At 42.9% G+C, this 14,822-nt stretch overlaps 1 protein-coding gene across 1 annotated transcript in view; it reads right to left on the bottom strand.

Moving 5' to 3' along the window:
• The window catches only part of CFAP61 (cilia and flagella associated protein 61), a 249,520-nt gene that overhangs the window by 233,301 nt on the left and 1,397 nt on the right, over window positions 1-14,822 (bottom strand). The window contains exons 2-4 of the mRNA XM_069547844.1: window positions 10,802-10,952; window positions 5,072-5,222; window positions 1,035-1,111 (exon numbers count right to left, since the gene is read on the bottom strand). Coding sequence (XP_069403945.1) covers window positions 1,035-1,111; window positions 5,072-5,222; window positions 10,802-10,944 — 371 coding nt within the window. The 5' untranslated portion in view covers window positions 10,945-10,952. The remainder of the gene's footprint in view (window positions 1-1,034; window positions 1,112-5,071; window positions 5,223-10,801; window positions 10,953-14,822) is intronic.

Here is a 14,822-nt window from a genome sequence, read left to right as displayed (position 1 = left end):
CCTCCTTGAAATATTATTGCTTTCAAACGGGGAAAGAACCCGGGTCACTTTGCTTCTTAGCCTCTAGCCCCCAGGGGTCTGGCAGCTAGGATTCCTGGTTTTCATCCAGGTTACCCAGGTTCAGTTCCTGGGCGGGTAATGAAGGAAGATCTCTCTTCAGGACCACTGACTGCTGTGTCTCAGATCAGCACCTGAGTGAGACACATGCCTTCATTACGAAAATGGGACATTCATAGATGCGCCTGGGCGCTCTGCTCCCTACCGGCAAAAGGAGCCTACAATTCCTTTCGCTTCTCTGCTTTTCTCTGGATTCCAAAAGGCCCCCTTTTGTATTTGTTCCATGGAAGTGGCAAGAACCAAGGCACCATGTCCATGCGGTGCACGAGATTTCTGCTGAGATTAACCTTTGCCCTGGCATCTGGAGGTTCTGGTGTGACATTACAGAGGCCACCACCCCCAAATGTCAGGGATCCACCTCGGGAACTCAGTAGGTCATGCTTCCCCATGTTACTCACAATGTTCTGCCGGTTGTCCTGTTAATAACGTCTCTCAGGATAAGATTGGGGAAAACTATTTTTACAAACATCCAAGCCTGTGACCTTTTTCTTTCCTTTCTTCCCCCAAATCCATGGATTCCCAAAGGATGGTCCGACCTGTTTGCCTCCAGTGGCGGCAGTTAAAGGCATCCATTTAAAGGAAGGATTGTTTTCTTTCAGAAATTACACTGCTGTTCGGAGGAAATGCTTTACTAGAGCCAGAAAGCAAACTGAACACCTCAAAGAATTAGGACCTTTAAAAATATTTTTAAACTATCTATCAGGTATATGTATGGCAAGTCTGTCACAACATTGTTTATTGGCTATACCCCCAACACCAAATAAAAAGTTTTTAAAAAAGAAACCTAAACTTTAGTTCAAAAAAATATCTCTGAACTATCCAGGTACTTAAAGACATGATAGAGACAGGAGCAAGTCTTGTCTGCGATGCTGCTACCAGTGCTCCACGTCACCGTCTGCCATGCTGTGACCACTCACCGAATCATCTCTTTGCAGCAGCCAACAGAATACTCGTCCACAGCCACAAATAGGTGCATGAACAATGTGTTCAGAGGCTGCAGAAGGAAACAGGACACGGTTAGAGGCTGAGTCAGAGCAAAGGGAAGGTGGGAGATGGGGTGGGGGGAGGGTCTGGAGGTGGGCACAGCCCAGAGGGGCCTGGTGCTTGTGGATGCAACTTTGTGTCTAAAATGAGGAGACACCCAGGCAGGGTTCAAGCCGCTTTCTGTCCTCCTAGCTTGGACTTATTCAAGGAAATGGAGAGCCTCCGTCTGGTCCTTCCTCCTGCCTCATTGCCAGCTACGTGGCAGGGGCGCACCTACAGGGGAATGAAACCAACTGAGAACTCTGTGGTCTTGTCCTGGGGCACCACTGCCTAGTGAAAGACAATCCTGGGGGGTCCCAGGTCAGCAGCTGCTGCTCTATTCAAGTGACACCCAAGGGAAAGAGTCTCTCCGGAATTTGCAGGGTGGGAGGCAAATGCCCCAGTTATGAATCCGATGGCTTGTTTCGTTCCACATTCCCAGACTCAGAATCTAACCCTACTCTCAGGATCCAGAGAACCTGAGGGGGAAAATAAAGCAGCAAAGATTCTACTATGACTCTCAGGGTATGATTTTAGGGTTTTTAAAGAGCTCTGCCCCATAGCTTAAAAAAAAAAATATATATCAAAGTGTATGGTTGATTTGGGGGCATCCAACCAGTCCATTCTGAAGGAGATCAACCCTGGGATTTCTTTGGAAGGAATGATGCTAAAGCTGAAACTCCAGTACTTTGGCCACTTCATGTGAAGAGTTGACTCATTGGAAAAGACTCTGATGCTGGGAGGGATTGGGGGCAGGAGGAGAAGGGGACGACAGAGGATGAGATGGCTGGATGGCATTACGGACTCGATGGACGTGAGTCTGAGTAAACTCCGGGAGTTGGTGATGGACAGGGAGGCCTGGCATGCTGAAATTCATGGGGTTGCAAGGAGTCGGACACGACTGAGCGACTGAACTGAACTGATGGCTCAAAGGTAAAGAATCCGACAGCAATGCAGGGGACACAGGAGACTCAGGTTCAATCCATGGGTTGGGAAGATCCCCTGGAGGAAGAAATGGCAACACACTCCAGTATTCTTGCTTGGAAAATACCATGGACAGAGGAGCCTGGTGGGTTACAGTCCATGGGGTCACAAAGAGTCAGACACAACTGAGCCACTGAGCACACAGTTGATTTACAATGCTGCATCAATTTCTCCTTACAGCACAGTTGTACTGAAGCCTTTTCAACTGTTCTGTGCATCTTCACACTGGTCTGTTCGACTCTGTACCCCTGTGCTTACTGGCAAACCCTCAAATTCTGGAGATGATGTAAATGGGAGGTAGCTGAGTGGTGAGAGGAAGGCAATGCCTGCACCTCAGTCCAGACACAGCAGCACGTCTGTGTCTCCTGTTTCCTGAGCAATTTCATAGGTGGCCTTGGGTGACCACTAGCATGTCTGTGCCTTGGTCTCCCCTCCTGTTGGGTGGCACGTGCCCTCAGAACACTCAGAAGGAGCTTATCAGGCGTAAAATGGTGAGAGAAGAATCATGAGTTTAGTTCATGAGCTTGAAAATTCCCCAAAGGTAAACAACGCAAACCCCAGAATCCAGATACCACCAGGGACAGTGAGTGACAAGGTAATGTCCCAATGTGAGCACTTTCCATGCACAGACTGGCCTAACCCCATGACATCTTTTATATTCTGAACAGACTTGGCTTACGGTACATGGCTTATCACTTGGCTGGTGTATTTCCCAAATTCTTTCTTCCATCAAGAATATTACAGTTCAATATTTATTCCTCAGCTTTAAGATAAAAACCATTGTTTCATTTGCAGATACCCCTGGGGTAGGTAATACATTAAGCCATAAGGGTCTATACCTATGCTAAATAATAGGAGGATAATTCAAGCCACAAATGCTAGGTACATAAGTAATTTTCAATTTTCTATTAGATATATTTTTTAAAAAAGGAGTAAACAGGTTAAACTATTTTAATATATTTTATTCAATCTAATATATTTAAATTATTACCCTTTTAAGAAGCAATAAAGCTTCTCAACAAGATATTTTACACTCTTCTTCCTTCTTTCCACTGAGTGTTGATGTCCAGAGTATGTTTTATATGCATCAGTTCAGTCCAGTTCAATCACTCAGTTGTGCCTGACTCTTTGTGACCCCATGGACTACAGCACACCAGGCCTCCCTTGTCCATCACCATCTCTCAGAGTTTTCTCAAACTCATGTCCATCGAGTCAGTGATGCCATCCAACCATCTCATTCTTTGTCATCCCCTTCTCCTCCTGCCTTCAATCTTCCCCAGCATCAGGGTCTTTTCCTGATTCTTCGAATCAGGTGACCAAAGTATTGGAGTTTCAGCTTCAGCATCAGTCCTTCCAATGAATATTCAGGACTGATTTCCTTTAGGATGGACTGGTTGGCTCTCCTTGCTGTCCAAGGGACTCTTAAGAGTCTTCTCCAACACCACAGTTCAAAAGCATCAATTCTTCGGTGCTCAGCTTTCTTTACAGTTCAACTCTCACATCCATACATGACTACTGGAAAAACCATAGCCTTGACTAGACGGACCTTTGTTGGCAAAGTAATGTCTCTGCTTTTTAATATGCTGTTTATACACATAGCTCATTTCAATTCAAACTAGCCACATTTCAGGTTCCCAGTAGCTGCACGTGGATAGTGTACCATATAGGAAAACTCAGCTCTGACACTATTGAAGGAAGTAGTTGAAAAAGAAAACAATTCTAAAAGAACAAGAAGAGGGATAGAAGGGGAAAGAATTTATGAAGAATCGTGCTAATTTATAATTTTTGAGAAGGTAAAATCATGACCCTAATGCAAAGACAAAGTGCAAGTATCAGAGATTGATTCAATGCATAAATTCAGAAGGCAACCAGAGAGATGATTAAAAAAAAAAATGATTCATTGCACTTGAGAAGCTGTTTTCAGGCAGTTTAATGAGGAAATTGTTAGAAGATTGCCTGGCTAGATACAAAGAGTTCCTGTCCTGCAGGGTCAGAAATGGTGACCTTTGAGGTTATCTCTTCCACCAGACAGAAGTGACTTACATCTCAAATGGACCCAAATCTACAAGCTAATCACTGCTCCTGCAGAACTGGAAAACAGCTCAGTCAATAGAAAATCAATCAAAGGTACAAGCCCTGATAAAGCAGATCTTTTTGGCCTATTTCCAAGTTTGAGATCACTTTCCTGACAGTGGGGACCAGGAGAGCACAGGGTGGTGGGCAGAGGGGACCACAGGGGATGAAGGAGAGGGGGCATCTGGATGGATAGATGCTGGGTAGCCAACGTGCTGGCTGGGCGTGTTTACGTGGCTGCTCCAATCCACCTTGCACACGACTGCCGTTCCCTAGGGCTCCGGGGACACACCCTTGAACTCCATGGTTGCAGGTTCTGACTCTCCCCAGCAGCTGGGACCCGACACGGGCCTGGCTCTGAAAGCCGAGGCAGGGTCAACTCAGGCTGGGCACCCCTCCCAAAGCCCCACTTCCCTGGGACCCGCCAACTGGGCTCCCATGGGTCCACAGGGTGTCCTGCATCTGCAACTGAAAGATGTCAAGTGAGCCAGAGCCCACAAGGGCGCTTTCAAAATTACAGAGCGTGACTTGAACCTGAGACTCTGTTGCCAGTATTTCAGGAGCAGATGGTGTAAATGGCAGGTGCCCACCAGGCAGGTCAGAGACTTGGGAGCAGAGCGTGGAGACATGGGAAGCAGAGTTCTGCTGCTCCGCTAATTCCTTGCTCCCCCAGGTCCTCCTCAGGGGCCTTTTGCTCCCAGACTCCCCTTCCCTCTCCACCACCTACGTTAATGTCTGTCTGTCATGATGTCACATACTTTCTGTCATGACCTTTAAACTGCTCAGTCTGAAAACTGAGGTGATCCACAGGGAAACACAGGACTTCCCTCGGAAATTCAGGCTGTTGTCACAAACGACACGCGTGGTCACTCACTGTGCATGGTATGTCACTGTCCAGCTCCCGGAACACGGACACCCAATCATCCTGTGTGGCGATATTCCAGTTGGGGTAATCCAGGAAGGTGGCCTGGGCCATGATCTCCTCTTGGTCATTGTGGAGGGTGATGGCAAGGTTTGCTTTCTCCCTGTGGAAATGGTTTGAATTGCACACATGAAGAAGGTACCAACCATGAGAGGAAGAGGTATCATTTTCTCCTACCTTGGGCTCCTGGAGTTCAGCACCCACTGTGTCAGGTGTGACCACCTTTCCAAGAGGCGGCACTGATGAGGCAGCATGTGTGGGACATCTTTCAGGACACCTGGCGCTATCAACCACATCTCTACAGAAAGTTACACTTCCTGAGAAAGGTGCTATGTCTGTGATATAAGATGCCCCGTATCCTCCCTTGGAGACGGGTGGGGAAAACATCGACTGCAGACTTCTGCACACTCTCCATGTTGCCAGCTTCATCATGCTGGCCAAAACACACGTTTAAGATGGCCAACTGACCCCTGTGAGTCTCTCACACACATGCACTTCCTACACTTATTTTCTTTAATTCAGTTCACTTTTGGCTGCAATGAGTCTATTTCAATAATAAGTTTTACATTACTATCATAAATGGAAAACCAGTATCCCTTCCTATAAGTAGAAGCTAACTATAAAAATGAAGATATAACATTTAACACAAAAATTGCTCTACATGATTGGAGTCAAATCACCTGAGTCAAATCTGGTATCACCAGAGCTGTGGGCACCTTAAGGAGCCACTGCACTTGGGACATCAGTCTCAGCACCTCTAGCCACAATCCCCTCTCACAGGAAGTCACAGCGCTTAGCCACAGGGGACCCCCAGCAGGGTGCCCTTGGGCCAAGCTCTGCAGCTGGCTGCCTTCCGGTATTGAGGACGTTCATTAGCAGGAGGGGCAGCCCCCAGATTCTCCATCTAATTCACTGAAGCCCCTGCCCCTCATTCTGCTTCTGCAGGTCTCCCTCCAGCTCCTGTCATCTGGGCTCCCCTGCTCCAGGCTCCCAGAGCCATGACCTATGACTTCACACTGAGAGTCCTCACTCTAACCCAGATGAGAATGGTCAAGGGCACAGGACCATTTACCTTGACCTTGATCAGTACCTTGATCACTGAGCATCAGTGATAGCAGTGATGAAGGCAGTAGAGGAGGAGGTGGGCAAGACCTGGGACCAGGCAGCCACCATCCCTTCAGGAAAGAAAAGGAAAGGTGTTCCTGGAATCCCAATTAGAACTTGAAATACACTTATCCATGGGAACCTAGGGTGGTGGTGGTGCTCTGCAGCACAATTAGTGCAGTGCTATACCGCACACACGATATAGATTAAACAGGCTTTTCTGAGGTGGCCTGGGAAGCCAGCCACCAATAACTTTATTTCAATGGGAAAATGCACTGCAGTTTCCAAAGAGCCTGATTGCAAAAAGTAACTTTGGCAGCAAATCATTTTACATATACAATTTCCACTTATTACTGCTTAGCGAATAGGTCCTCTATGAAAGTGAAAGAAAGAAAGTGAAGTCGCTCAGTCATGTCCAGACTCTTCGCGACCCCATGGCCTGTAGCCTATAGGTTCTTCCATCCATGGGATTTTCCAGGAAAGAATAGTGGAATGGGTTGCCATTTCCTTCTCCAGGAGATCTTTCCGACCCAGGGATTGAACCCAGGTCTCCTGCATTTGTAGGCAGACGCTTTACCATCTGAGCCACCAGGGAAGTCCCAGGTCCTCTATAGGACAGATAAAAATCATCGTGGGAGTGAAAGCGGGAAAGGAGGGATAAGGTAGAGGGAGAAGGTGTGTGCCTTTAAAGCTGGTTTAAAATTATCCTTTGTAATAAGCCAAATCCAAGCCAAAGGAGCCCTTAAAAAATACACACACACACACACACACACTTGCACATGTATGTATTTCATCAAAACATATTAAAGTTCAAAGATGTTACCAGCAATAGAAATCAGAGTTCTTTCCATTAGAGCAGTGTTTTATTTATTCAATAGGTTTCAGGAATTTCAGATTCAGCCAGTACTCGTTTTACTTAACTGTATTTGGTGAGAATCTTGTTGAAAAAGGGTTCCCATTTTCTGCCTCGTTAAGTAGTAAGAGTGAAACAAGGTTTCCTGTCCCTTTTTTCCCCAAATACTTCAACTTTAAATCCTTCTGTGACTTTTTATACCTTAGGTATGTCTCATATGTAAAACATGACTCCTCTTAGTTTTGTTCTGTTTTCAGCCAATCTACTCATCTTTATATTTTAACTGAAGAATTTTGTTCAGATACATTTATTTTGATTGCCGATACACAGAATTTTTTTCAATCTTCCTATTATTTGTGATTTTAATGTGTTCTATGCTGTTTCTTTTTTCTTCCTCTTTTCTTGCTTTTAGATTCTGGTTTCTTGTTAATTTCCTGTTCAATTTCCCCCTCTATAGATCAGCAGTTATAATCTCTACACCTATCCTTTAATGATTATACTAGCCCAAGTTAACATGTATTTCTAACAAAGTCTTTACCCTCTGTTCCAGTTATCAACTGACATGTACCAAACCACCCCTAGGCTCCAAACAGCGGTTTTTCATCATCTCTCACGGTTCTGTGGGCTGGTTTTGACTGAGCAGTTTTTGGTGGAGGTCTCTCAGGTGATGGCCGTCAAGTGGTGCTAATAGCTGGAGTCCACTGAATATCCAGTCCAGAATGGTTCCACTCACACTGTTAGCGGTCGGTGCTGGTTATTGCTGTCAGGTGAGACACGTGCACGTAGCCCTGTGACTTGAGCCTCTAACAGTGTGGCATCTGGGTTCCAAGAAGGAGCATTTCAGAGAGCAGGGGAAGCTGTAGACTTCTTATGGTCTAGACTTGAAGTCATAGAGCATCCATGTTGCTGATTTCTATACACAGGGCCAGCCCTTACTCAGGACAAGAAGACACTTGAAAAGGACTTGATAAAGGGTGTGTGGTAAGTGGGAGGGAGGGGGAACACCTCTGAATACTAGCTACCACACCCTCCTCCTCAACAAATCCTTAAAGCTATTTTCAGTTTAATCACATGACCCCCAATTTATCAGCTGTTTTTGTCCTGTATTTTATCTAACTCATTATTTATATTTTATAACTTACCATTTATAATTAGTATATTAGATTAGTAATTGTTAATCTAATTGTTAATGTTACTGTTTCATACAAGCTAGATTTTTAAAAATATTTATACATATTTTTGTTTACTTTCCTTCTTTTATATTGGGTTTTTCCAGCCAAGATTTTCTTCCTTCTGCTTAGCGTATGTTCTGAGGAATTTCCTTAATTCAGAGTCTACCAGTAAAGTAACTGATAAGCTAGTTTTTGTTTATCTTAAAAAATTCGTTCATTTTTTCCCCTAAGTATTGAAACATTGTTTTACTAGGTATAAATTCTAGTTTGATGTTATGTGCTCTCCAACATTTCACTGTCTTCTGGGTACCATTGTTGCTAGTAAGAATTATCATTAGACTAATTTTCAGTTGTTTGCAGGCAACTTCTTTTTTCTCTACAGCTATTTTCCAGATCTTCTCTTTAGCTTTGGTGTTTTGCTATTTCATTATGATGTGGTTAGTTGTAGAATTTTCTGTGCATTTTTCTTATTTGGAATTCATTGAGTTTTCTGTAAGAATGTGTGCTTTTCAACAATTCTGGAAAGTTCCCAGCCATTATCTCTTCAAATACTGACTCTTCCACTTTCTATTATGTCCTTCTAGATGTCTGATCATACCTAATTGTTAAGTATCCCATGTTTATGTTTTGTCTCTGTCTCTTTGTGCTGAATTCCAGGTAATCTATTTTTATTGATCCTCTAGTTCACTACTTCTGTCTTCACCAGTGTCTATTATGATGCTTAATTCATCTACTGAGCTTTTAATTTTAACTCTATTTCTTTCTAGATGGTCTGTTAGACTTTTTCAATACGCATTTTTCATTTTATGGTCTTTTAAAACATACCTTTTCACTTTAGACATAGTATAGTTATTTTATATTCTATGACTTAATATCTGAAGTCTTTGAGTCTGATTCTCCTGTATAGTTTTTGTCTTTGATTTTCACTAATGATGACTGTCTCCTTGTGTATTTGTGTTGTGATTTTTAGCTGTGAGTTTATCTTCCTTGGAACCTTATCTGTGAGTATTATTTGAAGTCTAAGCTGAAGCTCCACCCTTTCAGACCTGATCTGCATTTATTTCAGCGGTCTCCTACAGTACAGCCTGTAACCACTTTTAATCAAATTTTCCACTGCCTTTACTTTATTCAGTCTATGGGTAAATTAACTTCGTTTGGTTGTCTGAAAATGCATCCATTAATTAGGAAGTTTTGAAGCTTTTGCAGAGGAGCTTTATCCCTCCCCCCAACCATTTCATTCATGCTGAGGTTGAAATGGCCAAGTTTCCTTACTTTTATGCAGTGGGTTTAATATCTCCTTCATCCCTACAAATAATATAATTTTATACAAAGAAATCTAACACTTCCCTCCTTAAGTGCAGGGAGCATTTAACTTCTGTCCCTTGCAAACCTGTCAAAACAGAAGTGTGAGGTTTCTAGAATATAGCAAAAAATTCTCAAGGAGAAAGTGGCATGGGTTCCTGCTATTGTCCTGAAGTTTCTGATTTCATTCTGACAACTTGTGTGTGTGTGTGTGCATATCAACGTTTCCATCCAGAAGACATCATTAAGGTGTTTAATCCACAATAAGGCCAAAAAAGAGAAATAATTTCATTGGTACACATATTTTTAAAGCTTTTATACATATTGCCCTACTGCTCTCCAACAAAACTATGCCAAATTTACACTACATTCATCCGTATAGTGATCAGAAACTGTAAATTTTAATGTCTTAGGCTGGCCTAGTTTAAACATTTCAATTGCATTTAATCTGAAGATTTATGAGATCCAAATTACTGAGCTATCTCTTAACATGCTCAATAAAAATAACGAGGATCTGATTATAGGATATTTGTATGTGTTAGTCGCTCAGTCATGTCCGACTCTTTGCAACCCGATGAACTGTACCCCACCAGGCTCCTCTGTCCATTGATTTTCCAGGCAAGAACACTGGAGTGGGTAGCCATTCTCTTCTCAACCCAGGGATCGAACCCGGGTCTCCTGCATTGCAAGTAGACTCTTTATCATCTGAGCCACCAGGGAAGCCCTATATTCATATTCTAGTGTCCAAAAACAAAAGAAACAGGGAGAGAAAAGATCTTTTCTAAAAAAAAAAAAAAACTATGCCTAATTCAAAGTTTAGAAGAACAGATGAACAGAAGTGGCTGAGAGTACATTCAGGCTTTGTCACTTACTAACTGCTGGACCTTGGGCGGGCCTCCACTTTCTCATCTGTAAAAATGGGCATGATGGTGAATACCTCAGAATTAAACAAGACAGTGTTGGCAAAGCACGGAGTCTGAAGGAAAATAAATTCTCAATATTGGTAGCTAATATTATTAACTTGCTTTTAAGTGACTCTACTGGTAGGTGAGGCAGTCGAGATTTGAACTCAAGTTTGCCTGAATCCAAAAGCTGTGAGAAATCTTTCCAATTTTTATGTTTGTTATAAGACTTAGTGATGGTTATTCCCAGAGACCTTCTGCTCAGAAGGGCAGACTTTCCTGCTGTCTGTTTCCTTGCCATAAGCCCCGTGAAGACAAAGGAGTAGAGCCCCTTGGCTTACATACTTACAGAAGATAGATGATATTAAGATTTCCAAAGAGCTTCTGGGTAAATTTTCTAATGAGATTTTTGATACAATAAATATCCTGTGATTCTGTTCTTCGGCAATGTACCACTTCAACTTTTCCTCTTGGAGAGGTGAGTACTGACATTTTTGATCCTGTCTCCAAAAGAGAGAAAAACAGCCCACTGTTAACCTGAGATGATGAGCCAGTCTAGCTACGTATTTACAAAAATGGGACATTCCTTCAGTCTTCGTGTGGTCAGGGTGAGCATGGTTGGTGGGATACATCTCCCCTGGGTGTAGGCTATGACAACTGTCCCCCAAAACTAGCTGACACCTGTCTGTCCAGGAAAATGAGGTTTCTGAGAACTGGCCTGGCTAGAAGTGACTGCAACGATATTTTCTGTTTTCCACAAAGCTGCTTTAAAAATATTCAAACAATAGGACTGAAGAACATTGAAAGGAATTATTTACTGATTCAGGGTTCTCATATTTAATTAGCCACCATGGTCAAGAGTTAGAGGGGAAATACAGACGCTGCCCCCTGTGCAAACGGAGCTCTCTCAAACCAGAGCCCAAAGGGCAGCAGTCCTGGGGGATATTTTGAGGTTGAAAGAGTTGTTAGTCAGTCAGTCATGTTGGACTCTTTGCAACTCCACAGACTGTAGCCCACCAGGCTCCTCTGTCCATGGGATTTCCCAGGCAAGAATACTGAGCCACTTCCTTTTCCAGGGGATCTTCCCTACCCAGGGATCGAACCCACGTCTCCAGCTTGGCAGGCAGATTCTTTACCACTGAGCCACCTGGGAAGTCCTACGGTGAAAAGAGGTCTGTGGCCAAAGAAGTATAAGAGACATGGCTTGCAAGGGGCTTCCAGAGGGGGCCCCTATGCCCATGAAAGTCTCTGGGAAGCTCCAGGATAAAGTTGCAGCTTTCTCTGTACACCGAGCCTTCCCCACAGCCATTCTGAGGAGAATCTCTAATGACAGCAAAGGCAGAGAGTCTCACGTTGAGAAAGACACACGGGAGATGCTGCTGACAGAACAGCAGGCCCAAGACGAGCTCCATCTGTCTCAATGTCTAGGGTCCTCAATGTGTATGTGTCTCTTCCTCCCTCTCTTTCCTTTCCTCCCTCCTTCCTTCCCTCCCTTTTTCTTTTTTTCCTGTTTCCTAAGGGGAAATACATTATTATGGGCTAAGCCAGTAAGCTGGAAAAGAGGGAAGTTAATTTTCGCCATCGCACTAATTCTAAGAGCAGTGCGGAGTGTTCCCAGCGCCCTGGAAGGTGGCCCTATCCACAGGTAATCACCATTCTGACTTCTATCTCATAGTGCCCTTGGCCATTTTTTGAACACTATATAAATGAAATTACACAGTGTGCACTGAATTCTTTCGAAACACAGTATTGTATCATTTGACTTTTTGCTGTTGTTTAGATATATTCTTGCACAAATTACATGATGACTGTATTCCAATAAAATTGTACTTATGAACACTGACATTTGACTTTTACATGGTTGAGTGTATCCTGAAATGTTCTTTTGGTCTTTTATTCAATTGTTTAAACATGTTTTTTTTTTTTTAAATTCTTGGCTTGTGGGCCACCTAAAAAATAGTTAATGAGTTGAATGTGGCCTGTAGGCTACTGTTTCCCTACTACCAGAACAAGTATTTCAAAAATACAGAGGTAAAAATAATCATTAAGCGAGAGTTCTATATCTAGCTGAATAATCGTTTAAAAATCAAGGTGATATAAGATAATTTACTACAAAGAAATTACCATTCAAAGAACCCTGTTGAAAGAACTAGTAAAAGCTGTATATCAGGAAGAAGAAAATTAAAAAATCAGAAAGGAGTAGAATACAGGATGAAATGTTGGGGAGAGAAAAGTAAATGAGAAGATATATCTAAATAGGCATTGATGGTCAGGAAAAAAGTAATAATGATGATAAATCTTGCTTTAGAAACAACGCTGGATTGAATTACCACACAATAAAAACTTGTGAGATGGAAGGATGACAATCATAAATGAAACATTCTAAGGTTTGAGAGGCAGCTATAAATGATTGAACCTCGTCAAATCAATTGCATATAGTTACAGATTTTAGGGAATTCACCTAAGGTAAAATATCTTTTTTTATTTTAATAGCTATTTATTTATTTCCATAGGTGACTTCTCTTTATGGCAGTTATATAAAATCTCATTCATCTAGAATTTGAAAAGTGAGACAACTTTAAAATGTTTAAATAATAAAATGGTGATACAGAACTATGGCAACTGTTTTTATATTGGTTATGAATGACTTCCATTTGAGAAATCAGCATAAAAACCTTTTTGAAAAAACTATCTGCAGAGGTAGATGTGATAGTTTTACATACATAAATACATGGACAAGAGACTTGGCAGCTGTCAAAAATCTCTTAACCAATGAACTACCAAGCCATGAAAAATAGGCAGAAATCTTAAATGCACATTACTAAGTGAAAGAAGCCAGTCTTTAAAGGCTATACACTATATCACTCTGTTGCTGCTGCTGCTGCTGCTAAGTCGCTTCAGTCGTGTCTGACTCTGTGCGACCCCATAGACGGCAGCCCACCAGGCTCCCCCATCCCTGGGATTCTCCAGGCAAGAACACTGGAGTGGGTTGCCATTTCCTTCTCCAATTCATGAAAGTGAAAAGTGAAAGTGAAGTCACTCAGTCATGTCTGACTCTCAGCGACCCCATGGATTGCAGCCTACCAGGCTCCTCCATCCATGGGATTTTCCAGGCAAGAGTACTGGAGTGGGTTGCCATTGCCTCTCCGCTATATACTCTGCTGCTGCTGCTGCTAAGTCACTTCAGTCGTGTCCGACTCTGTGTGACCCCACAGACAGCAGCCCACCAAGCTCCCCTGTCGCTGGGATTCTCTAGGCAAAAACACTGGAGTGGGTTGCCATTTCCTTCTCCAATGCATGAAAGTGAAAAGTGAAAGTGAAGTCACTCAGTCGTGTCCGACTCTTTGTGACCCCATGGACTGTAGCCCACCAGGCTCCTCCATCCATGGGATTTGCCAGGCAAGAGTACTGGAGTGGGGTGCCATTGCCTTCTCCGCTATATCACTCTTATGATATGATATTCTGAAAAAGACTCCTGATAGTCTGGAAAAAAAAAAAGTCAGTGGCTTCCAGAAGAAAATGGGGAGGGAAGGATGAATAGGTGAAGCAGAGAGGACTTTTAGGGCAGTTAAACTGTTCTTTCCTCTGGAAGAGGGCATGGTAACCCACTCCAGTATTGTTGCCTGGAGAATCCCACGGACAGGAGAGCCTGGCAGGCTACGGTCTTTAGGGTTGCAAAGTGTCGGACATGACTGACACAACTTAGCACAAACTGCTCTTTACCATTCTGTAATGATGGATACATGGCACTGTATTATTCGTCAAATCCTATACAATGCACAACATCGCAAGTAAACCCTTACACTGGATGATAATGACATGTGATGTGACAATGTAGGTTCATGGACTGTAACAAATGCAGTACTCTGGTGGTGGATATTAATCATGGGGTGGCTGGAGGCGGAGGGGGCAGCAGAAATAGAAATTTTTTGTACCTTTCATTCAATTTTCCTGTGAATCTAAAGCTGCTCTAAAAAATCAAGTTTATTTTAAAAATTTCTAACCATTTGTGTACACATAATTTTTCTGCTTCTGAAGACAGGTTAGGTATTTATGGGGCACTTTACACAGATTTTCTCTTTAATCCTGGTGAAATATATTATTTATGTCATATAGTTAAGGACTAAAGATTTTGATTGTGTGGATCACAACAGAATGCGGAAAATTCTTAAAGAGATGGGAGTATCAGCCCACCGTACCTGTCTCCTGAGAAACCTGTATGTGGGTCAAGAAGCATACTGGACATGAAACAACTGACTGGTTCAAAATTGGGAAAGGAGTATGCCAAGGCTGTATATTGTCACTCTGCTTATTTAACTTCTATGCAGAGCATATCATGTGAAATTCTGGGCTGAATGAATCAGAAGCTG

The sequence above is a fragment of the Ovis canadensis genome, chromosome 13 (genome assembly GCF_042477335.2).
Source record: "Ovis canadensis isolate MfBH-ARS-UI-01 breed Bighorn chromosome 13, ARS-UI_OviCan_v2, whole genome shotgun sequence".
Taxonomy (NCBI): domain Eukaryota; kingdom Metazoa; phylum Chordata; class Mammalia; order Artiodactyla; family Bovidae; genus Ovis; species Ovis canadensis.
The sequence above is the reverse complement of the archived record's forward strand: the minus strand, read 5'-3'. Positions and strand labels throughout refer to the sequence as shown.